The sequence below is a fragment of the Lates calcarifer genome, linkage group LG23, assembly GCF_001640805.2.
Source record: "Lates calcarifer isolate ASB-BC8 linkage group LG23, TLL_Latcal_v3, whole genome shotgun sequence".
NCBI lineage: Eukaryota > Metazoa > Chordata > Actinopteri > Centropomidae > Lates > Lates calcarifer.
This window is the reverse complement of record NC_066855.1, coordinates 5,939,414-5,956,082: the sequence shown is the minus strand read 5'-3', so window position 1 is coordinate 5,956,082 and position 16,669 is coordinate 5,939,414. Positions and strand designations below refer to the sequence as shown.

Genomic DNA, 16,669 nt, shown 5'->3' with positions numbered 1-16,669 from the left:
AGCACGTTGTGTTTATCAGTTTCCTGTTAATCAAAAGGTATCTGCAGATGTCGCGTCATAGATGGGTATTAAACAGGAGGAGTTGTAGCTGCAGGAGGGTGATTGATTTGCTGTATTTTGATGGCAGAGCGGGAAAGGCAGAGTGAGTGAGTGAGTAAGCGGCAGAGTGGGGAGAAAGATGCTTCGATGAAGCTTGGCTGACAGCTGCCTGAAGGCAGTGTTTTACTGTCTCACTGATAAGTCTCCCTTTCCTTTTTCACAAGTGTTCTTCCTTTTTCTTTCCTTGTACATTCCCTTTCACCTTGTCTCATTTTTCTTCTCTTTTCCATATTTTACTTTACTTCTTCAAACCATCCATTTTTTTAATCATCTTTTCCTCCATCCCCTTCACTCCTTGACACATTTAAATCCAGTTTTTTGGCTCTGTTGAGTACTGGCTGAATCCATCAAGTGAGAGGGCTGTGCTCCTCTCTGCTCTTTTGGAGCTCCAGGACTCTATTAAACTGTTAATTAGACCCTTCAGGAGGCTGAGGCCCCCCACAGCCTCTATCATTCACCCCAAAATCCAAACCATTCACTCCTTCTTCTCCTTCCCTTCCCCCATCATCACTGCTTCACCTTAAATTGGTGAGGAGGAGTTCATAATTACCCCACTTTTGCCTTTGATACTTGTCTCAGACACTTCTCCCTCAGTGTTTTCAAGCCTCCAAAATATTTGGGGCAAAGTTTGTGAGTTATCAACAATCTCTAGTTTGCGAAAGCGATTGTGGCTGGCTCAGCCTGGATTATTTAACCTCTCTGCTTGACAGCAGCAAAAGACAAATGCACAGATGGGACGTTATCAATCGTACGATGCGACCGTTCCTCTGACGAGCCCAAAGTGTTGAGTGACAGTTCTCTATATAGCACAAAGAGTAAAACACTCCTCTGAGGTGTGCCTGTCGAAGGCCTCATTCAGCCCTCCTCCTCACACTCCCACTCGATCTCCTTTCTCTTTCTCTTATATGATGCTTTGTTGTCAGCAAGGAGAAAAAAAAGCTTGTCAGAGGTGTTTGGCACAATGGGACAGGTGGATTGGATGGAGAAAGACATATGTGTGAGTGCATGATTCTCTTAGGGGATAAAAGAGCTCAATAGTGCTTGATTATCAATAGCCTGATGATGATGAATATCTTTGATGGCGGGTTTAAAAGGAAGCAGCAGCCGCCTGGGCCGCCTATTTATGGTTCCTGTCTCAGTGATCTCTCTATGGCAAACAACAAGGAAGGAGGGAATGAGACAAAGATGAAAAGATTGAAGGGAGGAGAGGAAGTGTGTCTTTTGTCAAACAGCACATACATCAAGCGAAGGCGAAGAGGAGGAAATGAGAAAGCGTGAGGAACGGCTGAGAAAAGGCATAAAGACTTGCTCAATAGGGCCTGTGAGGGAAAGAGAAAAACTATTGCAACACATCTCTCGGAGGAGCTGGAAATCAGAGGTTGAGTGTGTTTCCTCTTTGTGTGTGTGTGCGTGTGCATATGTGCGAATGTGTTCTTAGCGGGCTGAGTCATTGCAGTGTGCTGGGTGATCATTAGAGGGTGCTGCATCCAGATGTCGAGTCATGGGAGTAGTAGAGCAGGAGACAACAAGGAGGAGAAGGAGAGGAGAAGAGGAAGAGAGGAGAGAGGGCACTGCCAGTGAGGCTGTGGGGGGAGAAACAACTACAAACTTTAATGACAGTAACAAAACTTTCGTTTCTTTGGCACAATATTTAACTGTCTGTTAAATGACTGTTCCAATTATGATAGTGATGATTGTGATAATAACTGGCTTCAGTGTCTGTCCTGTCAAAACCATGTATCTCCAAATTTGGTGACTTTTATGTTTTCAGAAATGGTCAAAAGTATGTGGATACCACACAAAATATGTGGATATCCAAACGTTACACCCACAGGTAGTTGTTGGACATCTCATTCCTAAACCAGGGGTATCAATCTGCTGCTGCATCAGCCTACACTCTGTTGGGAAGTAATTCCACCAGATTTTACAACCCTGCTGGAAGGATTTTCTCCCTTTCAGCCACAGGAGAATTGGTGAAGTCAGGCGCTGATGCACATTTCAGTTCATCCTGAAGGTGTTGGATGGAGTTGAGGTCAGGGCTCTGTCCAGGCTAGTCAAGATCTTAAACACCAAACTGGGAGAACCTTTTCTTTATGAACCTCTCTTGTTAATACTGGAAAACAACTTCTCCACTGTTGCTATGAAGTTGAAAGCTCATTATTGTCTAAATATCTTAGTATAAAAGTGGACTAAAGTAAGTGGACAGGGATATCTACACACTTACAATACAAATATATTCTAAGTTGAAAGATTAATCATCCTTTAAGAGTAGAATAATAGAGTTCTATCTATAAATCTGGTGATATTCTATATTCTTAACACCCAAATGGTCAATGAATTGATCCTACCAACAAGTATAGTGTTACACCTGGCGACATGTTCCCTCACTACCATGAACATGAGCACTGTAGTTTAGTTTGAAACCCAAAGCCATATACACCAACCTGCTGCCATAAATAGTCACAAGTGCACCAAATCTGTTGCTGAAAATAGTCCCCAACAAATGCTCAAAGTTCCCATTTGTTTTAGGAAATTATTTTACCATTTTTCACCATGACACCACTTATTAGTGACCTGTTTTTAAAGATTTACATCTTATTGGGAACAAATGAGCTCTGGTAGTTGGAGAGTATTGAGAGACACACTTAGTCCTTTCATGGGATTTGTTGGCAATTAGATACAAAATAAGCAGGCTGATCCTTCACCATGTCCAAAGGGAAATTTAGGTTGCACAAAGTAGTCAAATGAATAATACATTAAAAAATGAGTATCACTGTCAGTATTGTCATAGAATACATAGAATAAACATAAAATAGTTTACACTTTAAAACAACAAGTACTTCAATCAAGCTATAAAACGCTTTACTTGTATCTACTCTCTGGAACGATGATTAGAGACGTTTTCTGATCTGACTCCACCATCGGGAGGACAGATTCATTAGTCTGTTCCTTCCAAAAATTGTTTGATGTCATTCCAACACTGTAGTTAAAGTTTGGTTAAGTTTTAGGCAAAGAAAGAACTTGTTTAAGATGAGTACTTTGTTACAGACAGAAGACATTTGCCATCATGGTGACAATAATGAACACCTGGTTATTGTGAGGGAACGACTGCAGTAATGGGGGGAAAAAAAAAAAAAAGGTTGACAGGAATTGAACAGCAGTCTCGACTTTATTACTTGGGAGGACAGTCTGTCTGGTAGCTTGTAGCTGATGGAATAAAACACCTCATAAACGAGTTCTGTGGAGGTAAAACTTCCACTCAGACAGAGGCAAATTGAACTCACTGTGTAAAAGCTGCTGAGAGTCCTAAAAAATAATAATCTGAGCTTTCTGTGAAACTCTGACTTAACACAAGTGGCAAAGATCTTTCTAACTGGCACCTGCAACTATATGGTGCTGAGAAAATTCACCTGCCCCCTACTCTCATCCAGTAAAAAACCTTTCAAAACATACCAGATTATCTGCAAAATTCATTATCACCTAGTTTCAAATACTTTTGAAAAGGTATTAGTCTTTACTGTTGTTAAATAACGAGGAGGTAGTAAAAGCAGTTTTTGTTATGGCTTTATAGATTAATTATCTATAAATGACAACTTGTACTGTAATGTACTATTGTGAAGCACTGTTATATCCCAGAATTTCTGAGGAAATACAGAGTGGATGTTTGATCACTCACAAACCAGATTTTGTTCATTACAGTTCCAAACATCAAATAATGAGTGATTGTGGTTGTAGACGATGATAAAGTCTGGAATAAACAAAGCTGACAACTTTATGTGTTTGCCAGTAAACAGGAACAAAAAAACCTTTTAAGTGAGAACCTGATGGATTTTAGAAGCAAAGAAACTGTTGAGCTTGAGTATTTGAGTGTATAACATCATTTATTACAATTTGAAGCTGTCAGTAGAGGATTACATTTCAGGAGTTACAGTCTCAGTCCTGGCTGCAGTATAAGGTCACACTCTGGTTGTGATATTGGATCGGAGTGATGCAATGAGCCAAATGTCTCTCATTGGATCACTGTGCAGGTTTCTTTTTTTGGGTTTTGTTCCTGTGGCCAGACTGACCTGCTTTCTCCGTCTGTCCTTCTGTATGTCTGTCTCTTCTCCTTCCCACCCCCTCACTCACTTCTGGCTCTCTCTTGGCCTCATGGTCCAGAAACCAGAAACTCCATAAGCAGGTCATGAGAGGCCCAGAGCCGCCGCGCTGTAATCCCACTGGAAACTGTTTTTTATTGCTGGGAATGAAACAACGTTAATGGCCAGGCAGCCTCCAAGCTTCACAGCATGGCCCAGTAATTTCAGTAAGGCTGACAGTCAAACTACTAATGCTGTGGCATTGAATATAGTGTCAGAAGTGGAGTAATTTATTGTGGGAATGGTTGATTGTATATCCAGGGGAGCCGGTAAGATAGGAAGGTTTCTCTCCATGGTTGAAAATCCATCAGTTTTAGAGCCCCTGTTAACATAATGAGGACATGATTGCCATGATGGAGCTTAATTATCTGTTGAAACAAACTGTATTAACATGTGATAAATGCATTGTTCTCATCAAAGGAAGCTAACCATGGAGATAGTTTTAGATATATGAAACAATATTTAAAAGAAAATGTTGGGAAGTATAATTTTAAGAAAAGACAAACTATTATACATCTATTATAATATCTATAATATATAGAAAATATAAGATAATATAACATGAAATGTTATGTTTTGTAAAACAAAATGTTTGCTTCAGGGCTCATACTCTAGGCCAGAGGGGTTGTTTCAGGAGAGAGAGGATGATGTATTGTATATGCAGATGCAATGTACTATGTCTCTAGCTAACCTGTCACCAATGTACAACTCGCATGCAAAGGTTCACTGTAACCACAGCACTGTCTGCAATAACATTATACAGATTAACCCTCTATATGTACTTAAATTGAAAACTCTATAGTGGGTCGAAAAGTCAACATCTGGTTCAGGATGCTTTTGGCTTGTACATGTGCGTCACTGTACTGGTGTTTATCCATCGTTCTATACGCACTGAATGCTCAGTGAATAATGATTGCTGTGGGTCCTTTACCCCACTTGGGAGTATTATTTATCCTATTTAAAAAAGTAAATATCCTCTGTGGCTTTGGGGGAGGTTTGTTAAGAAAAAAAAATCTCAAGTGATTTGTTTGTAATATCAGAAAGTAAATTAGAAAAAGAAGTAAATTTACTTTCTATCACTGGAGATGGGAATTTGCATATATTGATTGACTGAAGAATGGCATCTACATATTAGATCTATCTTTGAGTTCATATGTGAGTGAGCATCTGTTTCTGCGACCTGCTTCCTGTTTGACCGACACCAGTCTTTCCACCAAGGGGAGGTACAGCAGAGAGGAGAGGAGTGTGTGAGCAGCCACCATGTCCACCGTCTTCCTGTCACATTACCATACGCTCCTGCAGCAGCACTGCTAATTACGTGTGTGTGTGACAGCCGCACTGCCAAGGTGGTGAGAACAAGACGGCTGGGAAGTGGAGGATGAGGGAAGAGGGGAGCAGGGGGAGGGGAGGGCGAACGGTGTCTTTTCATGTGAGTGTGTGCGTGTTTGAGAGTTAGACATGGAAAAGAAAGGTAATTTTGTCATAATTCCTGCTTGATTTCTTGAAGGAGACAGTCAGTGTCTTTCAACACGTTTACCTCTGACTTTGTTTGACTTTTTACAATTTAATACGCTGCTAATTGGAAAATGCTAAGTAAATGTACATAAGTTCTGTAAACTTTTTTGTCCCTGTGGGGAAATTTGTCTCGTGCACCATGCCACAGTCCATAGCTTTACATAACATCATAAAAACATCATAGAGACAGAAGAAGTATTCAACATGACCTTAGACAGTTTCAATATATGTAGAAATATAAGAGACATTTAACACTGACAACACGATAATTTAAAAGGAAACTCTTTAAGAATTAAAGTACCATTTCTGCCAGTGTTATTAAAAACACTGTATCTCAAAAAAAAAAAAAATAAAAATAAAAAATCAAAATAATGAGAAACTTTCTCCAAAAAATGACATAGCATCTCAAAATAATGAGAAACAACACTGACAGTCGATAAAAATGATCTTAATTTTTTTTTAAAAACAGAACAGTGTTAGGAGAACTGATCTGGTATAACCTTTTTATTTTTGTTCATTAATAAAGTCATAATCGTCAGTTTTCAAAACAAGATCATGTTTCTTATTTTTTTTTCAGAAGATATGTGGTAAAATATTTTCAAATCTTCAAATCATAACATATATCTCAAAATGATAAGAAACTTTTCAAAAATAATGACATAGCATCTCAAAATAATGGTAATAATTACCATTATTACCATAATAACTATTTTAAGAACATTGGCTTGGCTTCCTTACTGAAGTGTTTGCTTTTTGCATTGCTCTATTGTATTAAGATTTATCATTAGAGTTCAGCAGCTTGATGGAGGCTGGAACATAAGATAGCTTCATGAAACAGTGATTGGCCCCCAGGGGTGGGTGGGGTGGCTAGGGGGTCACCACATTATTTGTTTGTGAAATAGCTCAGACACAACTAATTGGATTTTAATGACACTTCTTCCTCCTTCATATCAGTTGAAGTGGGACACTATCGTTAACCAGGACTTCCAATCCAGAGACATTTTTTATTTATTCACTGACAGCCTGACATGGTTGTGTACCGCTATTTTTATAGCTATTCTGGTGCGCAGCCCAGTCAGTGGTCTAGTGGAGTCTCAGCCTCCAGAGGTGAGTCTCAAACAAGCTCAGACAGGGATAAAACTGGTAATTTTGAGTGAGGAAGAGTCTAGCTGTGATATTCCTGTGGTATTCCTCAGGCTGCACAGCTCTCTGGGGCTTTGCAGAGGCTCTGAGCTGTGGGAGAGGGAAGAGCAACAGGAAGAGGAGATGACAGTTAGTCACCTCTGAGACGAAAGCAGACTGAGAAGATCTAAGACCTGGCCCCAAAATGGGGCTTGACAGTTTAACACTATCTGCTCTTTCTGTCTCTCCTGCCTCACTCTCTCATGCATGACTTCTCTATCTGCATACATGCGTGTTGCTGAATTTTGAGATTTCCCAGACTTTCTGTCTTAAGTTAGTGCACGATGCAATTGTACAGTTTTTTGATGTTAAAAAAAGGGAAAAAAAGGAGACCATATTACCCTGGTCTTCGTGTTCTTGCACCAGCTCTCTGTCCATTATTGAATCAAATTTAGAATATTATTACATGTGTTAAACCCCTGCACAGTCTTGCACCTGCTTACATCACAGGTCTTCTTATGCCTTACAGCAATGTTAGACCCTTTAGATCTCCCATCCAAGCCCTGTCATTACACAGTCCCATCTAAAAAAGAAGGGCAGGAACAGGGCGTCCAGACTGTGGAACAGTTTCACTTGAATCTGTTGAGACAGTTTTCTACTTTTGCTGTTAGTTTATACTTAAATGCAGCCTGTATGTTTGTGCCTTCTATTCATGTGCATACATGTACAGATAGATGTGTAGTTTTAAACAGGACTAGATTTACTTGAAAACTGATGGTGCTAGCGTGGCTCTGTGGATGGCAGCGTTAGTCAGTCGGTCCACCACTTTGGTCCAAACTGAAATATTTCAACAACTTTTGAATGGAGTCCCATGAAATAGTGTACAGACAATCATGGTTCCAATGGGATGAAGTGATGTCCTGACTTTTCTTTAAGAGTAACTATGAGATTAATGATTGTAATTTTGAGTAAAATCTTCTGACAACTGGATATAATGTAATGGAATTTGGTAGAAACATGATCCCCAGAGGATGAACCCTAATAACCTTGGTGATCCCACAACTTTTTTCCAGCATCAGCAGCAGGTTAAAGTTTACATTTATCCAATGAAATATCTCAACATCTATGGGATGGATTAGCACAAAACTTAGTGCAAACCATTCATGTGTCCCAGATAATGAATCCTATCGAATATATTGACATTTCTTTGGTGCTCTGTGACCAAAAGGAGAAAAATACAGACCTCTCAATAAAGGTCAAAGGTTACACTTAAAAGTGAATTTAAAAGTTTTGTTTATTCTTTAATTCATCTATATCCAGTACCCCACAAATGTTTACAGTATCCAAGATTCCTCCTTGTCTCATCCCCATAGCCTACTTTATCTGAATGTTACTTGAAGGACATTGGTTCAGTAGGCTCTGATAACTCTCCATCTTATCTGTCAACACACATGAATACACAGTGAGTAGCTATGCAAATATATGCACAGACACATACAACATTGGACCACCCCTTCTTGACAGAAAGAGAGCAGCAGGACTGAGTAATTGCAGTTCAGAGACACTTGCACCAGATTGAGGCTGAATATAGACAATCAAAACTACATGAGTAAATGTTGTCTGTAAAGCGTCTGTAAAGGTGCAAACTATAATATGGTAACAGCGTCTTTAATGTTGTTGGGTATTCAACAGACATCAAAGATGTGAAGAATGAAGATTTTTTAAACATTTCATAAAGCCATTGTCCATGTGTAGCTCACTTAAAAATTAGTCCCTTCTTTTTCCCCTGCATTTGTCACCTCTTATCAACTTAATTGGTTTTGGAAGGCCGTTCCACTGTGTTGCCTACATGAGTTTCAACAGTGATGGTTTTACAAGTGATAACATGCTTATTGAACAAGAAGACAAATTATTAAAATGCACTGTCCTAGTAGTGGTAAAGTTTCATCCACATTTAAATATTCAGCAGCAGTAACAATGTTAAAGGTGCAGCTAAAGTGAGCAGAGGTAGACAAGTTAATTTGAAAACCTTTCGTCATTTTGCTTCTGCTGTGACAGAAAGTTCAACATTGTTCTTGGATCTTTGTTTGCTGATTTACTCAAGCTATTTTACCTTTTCACTGTATTTCATGCCCTTATTGGCTTTTCAGAACTCATGTATTTTATGTAAGTGCATATTTGAAAGTCTTGAAATGAAATAAGATGTTTTTTCTACATTTTTGAGTAAAGAAAAAAAATGTCCGACAATCACAAGACACCATATCAAACCCCTTTTACAGAAAAAAAAAAATCCACTGTGCTGCAAGGTTTTTCAGAAATACCAGCACCAGTGATGTTGTTGCATCACCCACATTTCATTTCATGAAAGATTTTCCCCACCTGAATTCTTAAATGAGACTCTCTTGCTTTGTGCAGGCAGAGGGATCCTCTTTCCTGCAGATGGGAGCATCTCTGGAGCAGCAGATCCTCTGCATGTTCAAGGTACAGAAATGCATTTCATTGCTAGCTGACAAACGAAATCTGGGTTGTCATACCAAATGGTGACAGGGTCAGATTATGGAGGGAAACCCTAACAATCAGTGGGTGGAATCCCCTGATCTGATGTTCTGGACCAGTTTCTACAAACAAATATAATCTGTATTTAGGATAGATTGTACAAATTCTCTTGAGATTAGAGGGATTGATGTCAACGGATGTTTTGGGAGTCAACGGGATAATCTCAGTTAAGTCTGTGATACCCCAACTTTACCTCATCATCAAGTGGCAGTATTTCCACAACTGAGAAACATCCACTGAAATTGACAGGTATATTTCAGATGAAGTCAGTCAGGATTGTAAAAGTGTTCCTGTGATCACTATCCTGACGTGGTGAACCTCTACCTCAGACTTCACGCACCTTAAAATACAAGAAGAAGCATTTGCAAAGACTAATGAGAGTTTAATGTCAAGTGTAATGCTTAAAAGTTTGATATTTTGGGAAATTCACTGAATCACTTTGTTGGTAAAAGTAAGATGAGAAGATTGATACCACTCTGGAACCAACTGGAAACATTGCTAGTCCTTTCCAAATGTAACAAAACCTGCCAAGTAGCACCTCTCAAGGTCATGAATGAATACATTGTATCTTGTTAATTCATCAATACAGAAGTGAGGTTTAAAAACAACAATTTACCATTATATGGGGGGTAATGTACCAAAGTGTTGCAAGACATGAGGGTGGTATTGATCTTGTCCTTCACACTGTTATGAGTGCAATGATTCTTAATAAATAACCTATAATAAACAACATATCCCTGTCTTAGCTCATGGAGGAGTATGACTGGGGCGAGTTTGCGGTGATCACCAGTTTGCTGCCGGGATATGACACCTTTGTGGACATAGTTGAGTCCTACACAGATACCTCCTATTTCCTGTGGAATCTACAGGATATTTTGACTCTGGAAATGTCCGTGGGGGCAAATGATGCGAGGACAAAGCGCATGCTGCAGCAGGTATTATGTGATATAAGAGTGGGTATGATGAGATATACAGAGTGGGTTCCAACATTTATTCATAAATCCATAAATATGTGAGCATTTTCCTAAATTTGGCTAGAACTATTAAAACTTAATGTTGTTGCAACTGTAGTAATGTCCAACCAAAGCAACAACCTACAGCATCAAAAATGTGTCATCACTAAATGTAAATAACTGCCAAAAATAACTATTGTGTCAAATACAATATCAAACTTAACTGTCAACACTCTTTAAATGTAGCTTATTTTGTCTTATTAATATACAGTATGTGTTTTATAGTTAATATGATTCATACAGTTAAGTGTGAGCAGGAAATATCCATTTATGCTATCCTAACAAACACTATTTGGTCATTTAGTCCAAAAATATTGGTATATTATTTTGATTATTATGAAATTAAATAATGAAATAATCCTAAAACTTGACATTTAAAATGATGTTGAAATGCTAAAACAAAAACATTTTGAAACCAGTTGTACAGTATGATAACAACGTTAGCTTTGTTAGTTGGTTCAGTTTGCCAGGTAGCTTACGATGACAGTCGATATGAGATCTAATTTGTGTGATGGGATCTTTTCATTTAGTGTTTTAGTTGTGTGTTTTTTTATTTAAAGAAACTTAAATTTCCACTTAGAATAGTTATGATATAGCAAGGGTGACATTTATTAAGTTGAAACTTAGGCTTCAACTTAGTTTCTACTGGTGTAACTTTCTGATGACCTACAGTAGAGATGTATGTTCAGGCTGCATTTTCTCTCTGTTCTGTGAATTACCACTGAGAGACTTTTTATCTGTCTGCAGGTGGACTCTTCGGTCCTGCTGGCATATTGCTCCTACGAGGAGGCGCAGTACTTATTCACTCAGGCAGCTGAGGTGGGCCTGCTGGGGCCAGGCTACATCTGGATCCTCCCCAGTCTGGCTGTGGGCAACCCCGACAGCCCTCCACCTGTCAGCTTCCCTGTCGGGGTGATCGGTGTAATAACAGACCAGTGGAGGAAAAGCTTGCGGCAGAGGGTGAGGGAGGGCGTGGCAATTGTAGCCAAAGGGGCCGAGAGCTTCAAGAAACAGTATGGTTTTATTCCTGAGGGACATGGTGACTGCAACAAACCGGCTAAACAGTCAGTCAACAATACTTTGTTCAGGTGAGGCACTTTGAGGGAACTTTTACAGACAGTTCCTGTTAGAGCGATCATTACTGATGCATAGACAGTAGAACACAGCTTCAGCTTTCACACTTTTCACCTGAGCTCACTAGTACATGCCAAAGTCAGAATAATCAGAACCTTTTTTGCACATGATCTGAAATGTAAATTGTCCTGGATTCATTATGCAAGGCCCAGTCTGTCATGGATGTATACTTTAACAGATAGCAAAATCATTCAGCAGGAACACCCTGCCTTCCACCAATCAGCTGCCTCCATCATCTGCTAATGAGCTACTTCCAGTCTTCCACATTAGATTAAGCCTTCCTGAAGGATCTCTAGATTTAATTAGAAGGTGATCATTGTGTGTGTTGTGTTATCTGTGGACATGAAAATGCGATGTGTGATGTAGAATCAAAGTTCCTTGATTGCACACTACATACTTTCACTGTATGTACTTTCACTGTATGTGTTTTAAGAGTTTGCGTTTCTGTGACTTGTAGGCACATGCTGAATGTGACATGGGAACGGAAAGATCTGTCGTTCAACAACCAAGGCTTCCTCTCAAACCCCTCCATGATTATTGTCGCATTGGACCGGGAGAGACTCTGGGACAAGGTACTGGGCACCAGGAGCTGAATCACAAACAAACAAACAAACAAAAAATGTGCTGGTGCTAATAGCAGAAGGAAAAATTGGACCTCAAATTCAGCACCATGGACAATGCAAAACTGACAACACTGACAGTAATGAGCTTCTAAATCACATCCAGGAAATATACCTACGTATGTTCATCCTGTTACATGTCTATATATTGTATGGCACAGAGTGTACAGACAAATGTCATGAGTCAGGTACTAAGGGTTTTAAAGTACCTTAATTAACTGCCTTCATGAGCTGTCACAGCCTGTTGTCAACGTCCTGTTGTTCATGTATCTCAGTCAGTGCCCCCACCTCAACTCTCAGTTTGAAAACCTTTGAGCTGCAGACAAGTATATGTCTGTTGCACTGCCATGCCAAGACAGATTTTGGGAAAAGCAGTAAATAAAAGGCTGTTTGAAGTAAAGTGGATACATTGGAAAACTGAAAGTTGAACCATCATCAGTGGGTGGTATTTGAAGGTATAAGTGTAGATTTTAAATCAATAATGTTGGGTGTGTTTCCTGCTGAAGCCATATATTTCTCTTTCTATTATAGTATTTTCACTCCCTTTTACACACACACACACACACCACACACACACCACCACACACTTTTCAAAGGCCCAGGGTGTATTGAAAAAGTGCGACTACACAAAGAGACCTGAACGTAATCTCACAGCTACAGTTGAACTCATTTATTTCTGCCCTGGAAACACCAACCTACTTCATCAATGTCACCTCCCGCCTGGTGTGTATGTATGCGTGTGTATGAACACGGACATGTAATTGCACTGGAGTGGGGTTTGGTTTGTATGTGTGTTTAGATGTTAAGGGCGAACTCATGCAGCCAACAGCCTCATATACAGAACACTTCCACCGCTGTGTGGTCATGTTCAGGTGTGGCGTAGCTGCACACTATCGACAACATGACACCACTCAAAACAAGATGCCATACAAGCTTGTGAATTCTGTGAATCCTCTCTCATTTTCAGTTTTATTACAACCTGATCTGTCACTGCCTCTCCTTTCCCTTCCTCTCCGTGTCATGTAGCTCATCCATAATGACGACAGGTTGTGGTGTGCTTGCTCTTCCTTTTCCAATGTGACACCCTAACAATTTCACATGATATTATTCTAGAAGGGTGCTACTAGGTGACATTTAGGACAGGAAAGTCTCCTTTCTCTGCTGGGTCCCTATCTGGGTTTTTCCTGATATTTAAAAATATCATTATTATTAGCAATGGAGGTGTGTTGCTCATACTCTGCAGTTCCCCTCAGTTCTGTAATGTTTTACCATCTTTCAGCCCATTGTTTTGGTTTTACAGCCCACAACTGTACTGTTTTAACTCTCACCACTCCCATCAATCTCATCTCATTTCTCTCCGAGATGGTGTAGACTAAAACAGAGGTAGAATAAGAGTGATTGTTGCACTTTCATTCATGATTATTAGACAAAAAACATGGTACCACATGAGTGCTAATGTTGTTCTTTATCTGCTAAATGTGTAAATAAACAACAGATTGCTAATATGTTATGAGGGAGATAGAGATGGTCCAATGATGAGATGTTACTGAGTTGCATTGCAGAAATTTGTAGGATCTGTTTGTTATTGGAGCTTGACTCATACTGTCAATAATGTACTCCAACACAAGAAGCTTGATGAAACCTAGAGTCAGTGGTATAAAGAAAAAATAATTTGAGGTGATTTAGAAATTGTGAAAAACATTGCATTATTTTTCACAACATGTTGAGGGAAATTAGATAAGAAAAAATCTGTTATCTCATTTTTTTTAATCTGTAAAAGTATAATTAGGGCGATGTAGTGTAATGTAAACTATCCAGGGATATATGAATGAACTGATGATGGAAACACATATTTTTTTATGGCAGAGAAAAGAGTTTAATGTGGATCACATCAAGGTCAGTCCCCTGTGGTCAGTCTCCTTAATATGGCTTATATTGGCATCGATACCCATCTGGTTTATTGGATTGTTGTATCCTTATAACCAGGTAGGCTACGCAGGCTAGATATCTTTTTTTGTGGTGGTTGGGTGGGTTGAGGAATTTGGGTAAATCAAAGACCTGTTCCTCTGATTTCCAACATTTGTATGATCGGAATCAAATTATCAGAAGCTGTGTACGTCCAGGTAGAGTTTCAGATTAGTTTGAGTGGGCTACTCTCCTCACACTCATCATCATTCCACATTTGAAAAAAAATCATCCACTTTGATTTCTAACATGAAGTATTTGGGACATTCCTGCACTTGAACCCAGTTACCAGGAATCAAAAAAGTTCTGGCACCTTGAACATGAGAATGACAGCTTCTGCCTAAGATGATCAGTAAGAAGATAATACATGAGAATCCCATAAAAGGCAGATTGAAATGATTGATCCTCACAACTGGTACCTTCTGTCATTCACAAATGGTGCAAAGAGACAAATCACCATCTAACACATCATACTGTACCTTCATGCAGATTTGTAAATCATCCATGCATGACGAAGGAAGAATGTTAGTGTGAGTGAGGTGAAGAACAAATCAAGAGCTGGTATGAAAAAGAGGTCTCATTAAAGCTGTGAGGGAGCGAGTTTTGCACGCAGTAAGTCAGTGCTGGCTGAGCTCAGTATGGCTCATTAGGTTGGGTTGATATGACAAACAGTCCTGGTTCTCACGGATAGGGTTTCACTGAGCTTAGTGCAGACTTCGATGGGATTATTCATTGTGTGATGTGACACTATGCAGCAGTTCTGGTCCAAAGTGGCTCCCGGTGACATTAAAAAACTCAATCTGTTGCTTTTTTTTGTCAGTAGTTACCTTGCTGCAATATAGCATCTCTGTTTGTTGATTTTGATTTTTTTTTTTTTGTCATTATTAGAGCAGTTCTACAAAAGTAGCAAGTATTTTAATCACACAAAGACAGAAAAACACACATAATAAATAGCAATAATCACTTCCCATTTATGAACAGTGACATTTCCATTTGTTTCTTCATTTGAAAAAAGAAAATTAATAATTGAATTATCAGTCAACAAAATGAACACAGACTGAAAGCAACACATGCTGGGATGTATTATTAATGTGATGCAGTTCGGTTTACTCATTGTATTAGTTTCTGGCTTTTTTCTCTTTTTTTTTCCCAAACTGTCTGACTCAAAGACTTTTATGTCTCCTCAGTATGCATTAATGAACACTCCTTTCATCTTCTAACCCTCTTCCTCCAGGTCAGCACGTGCTAATTTTCCTTTATAATATAATGAAAAAGAACTATTCACGTATGGAAAGAAAACAGGAGAGAAGGGGTTGACATGAAGTGAAGGTCACAGCTTCATGAACATGATGCTGATGAGCTTTTTGTCTCCCACCTTCCCTCTCCAGGTGGGTACATATGCTCGGGGGATTCTCCAGGTCCGCTACCCTGTCTGGCCTCGGTATGGCAACTTCTTGGAGCATGTGTCTGACGATCGTCACCTGACTGTGGCAACGCTAGGAGGAGCATCCCTTTGTCATGGTCGAGAACGTGGACCCGGGCACTGGCACATGTGTCCGCAACACGGTGCCCTGCAGGCGTCAGTCCAATCGCACAGAGAGGTACATGCAGCAGCGAAAACACATGTAGAGCTTTTTACGTCTGGACAAATACGAAAATAGATGTAAACAAACATATGCAACTGGGTACTGAACCCAGTGCTTTTTTGTACCAGCTGAAATGTGTCAGTGGCACTGGGCATTAAAAACCAAAAGCTGGCACTGAATGTCACAAATGTCGGACAACTCCTGGTCCACTTAATAGGATTGGACTATAGCACTGGAATAGTTGGACATTGTGAATTTTAGTGGAGACAGACTCGTGTCTGTCCTTTAACTAAGCCCAGCAGCTGGTTAGCTTAACTTAGCTTTGGTTATGATCATACTGCAGACTAAAATGGCCCAAATCTGATGTTCATGTGACAAATCACTTGAATCTGACCTAATTCTTATTTGGACCACTTCTGTATGTGATCCTAAATCAGTCACAGATCTGTTTTTTTTTTTTTTTTTTTTTTGGTCTCAGTCTGAACAGTCATATAGGAGTTCAAACAAGTTTTGTCACTCTAGACAGCATGTGGTAACCTGCCCCTGTCGCCAACCAATACAACAATATTCCTATGCACTTTCTCAGGGAGTTTGGGTCTCCTGAACTGAGCGTCTTGCTGAGAGAGACTTGTGGAGAGGCCCTGAAAGATATACTTAAAGGTTTCACAACTCTTGCTTTAGAAGTGTAGTAAAACAATTAACAAGCATTGACCATAGCAATGGTAATTCTTTCCACTGAAAAACCTTGAAAGAAGGAGGATATTGTGAAGCTCAGAGGGCAGAATGTCCAGGTTCTGTCCAGTGTTTGTAGCAGTAGCATTATGGTATTGTGCCAGTATATAGTAAATCATGCTGTGTGTTCAGAGTGGCTGGCTTGTACAAATGGGGTCAAAGCAGCAGTTTAAATGTCTGAATTTTACACA

General features: G+C 39.5%; 1 protein-coding gene across 1 annotated transcript in view; it reads left to right on the top strand.

The window, feature by feature from the left end:
• LOC108876461 (glutamate receptor ionotropic, NMDA 2C-like) overlaps positions 1–16,669 on the top strand; it is a 50,661-nt gene that overhangs the window by 12,344 nt on the left and 21,648 nt on the right. The window contains 6 exon segments of the mRNA XM_018665987.2: positions 9,288–9,353; positions 10,175–10,363; positions 11,189–11,529; positions 12,033–12,147; positions 15,549–15,659; positions 15,661–15,761. Of these exon segments, the coding sequence (XP_018521503.1) occupies positions 9,288–9,353; positions 10,175–10,363; positions 11,189–11,529; positions 12,033–12,147; positions 15,549–15,659; positions 15,661–15,761 (923 nt within the window).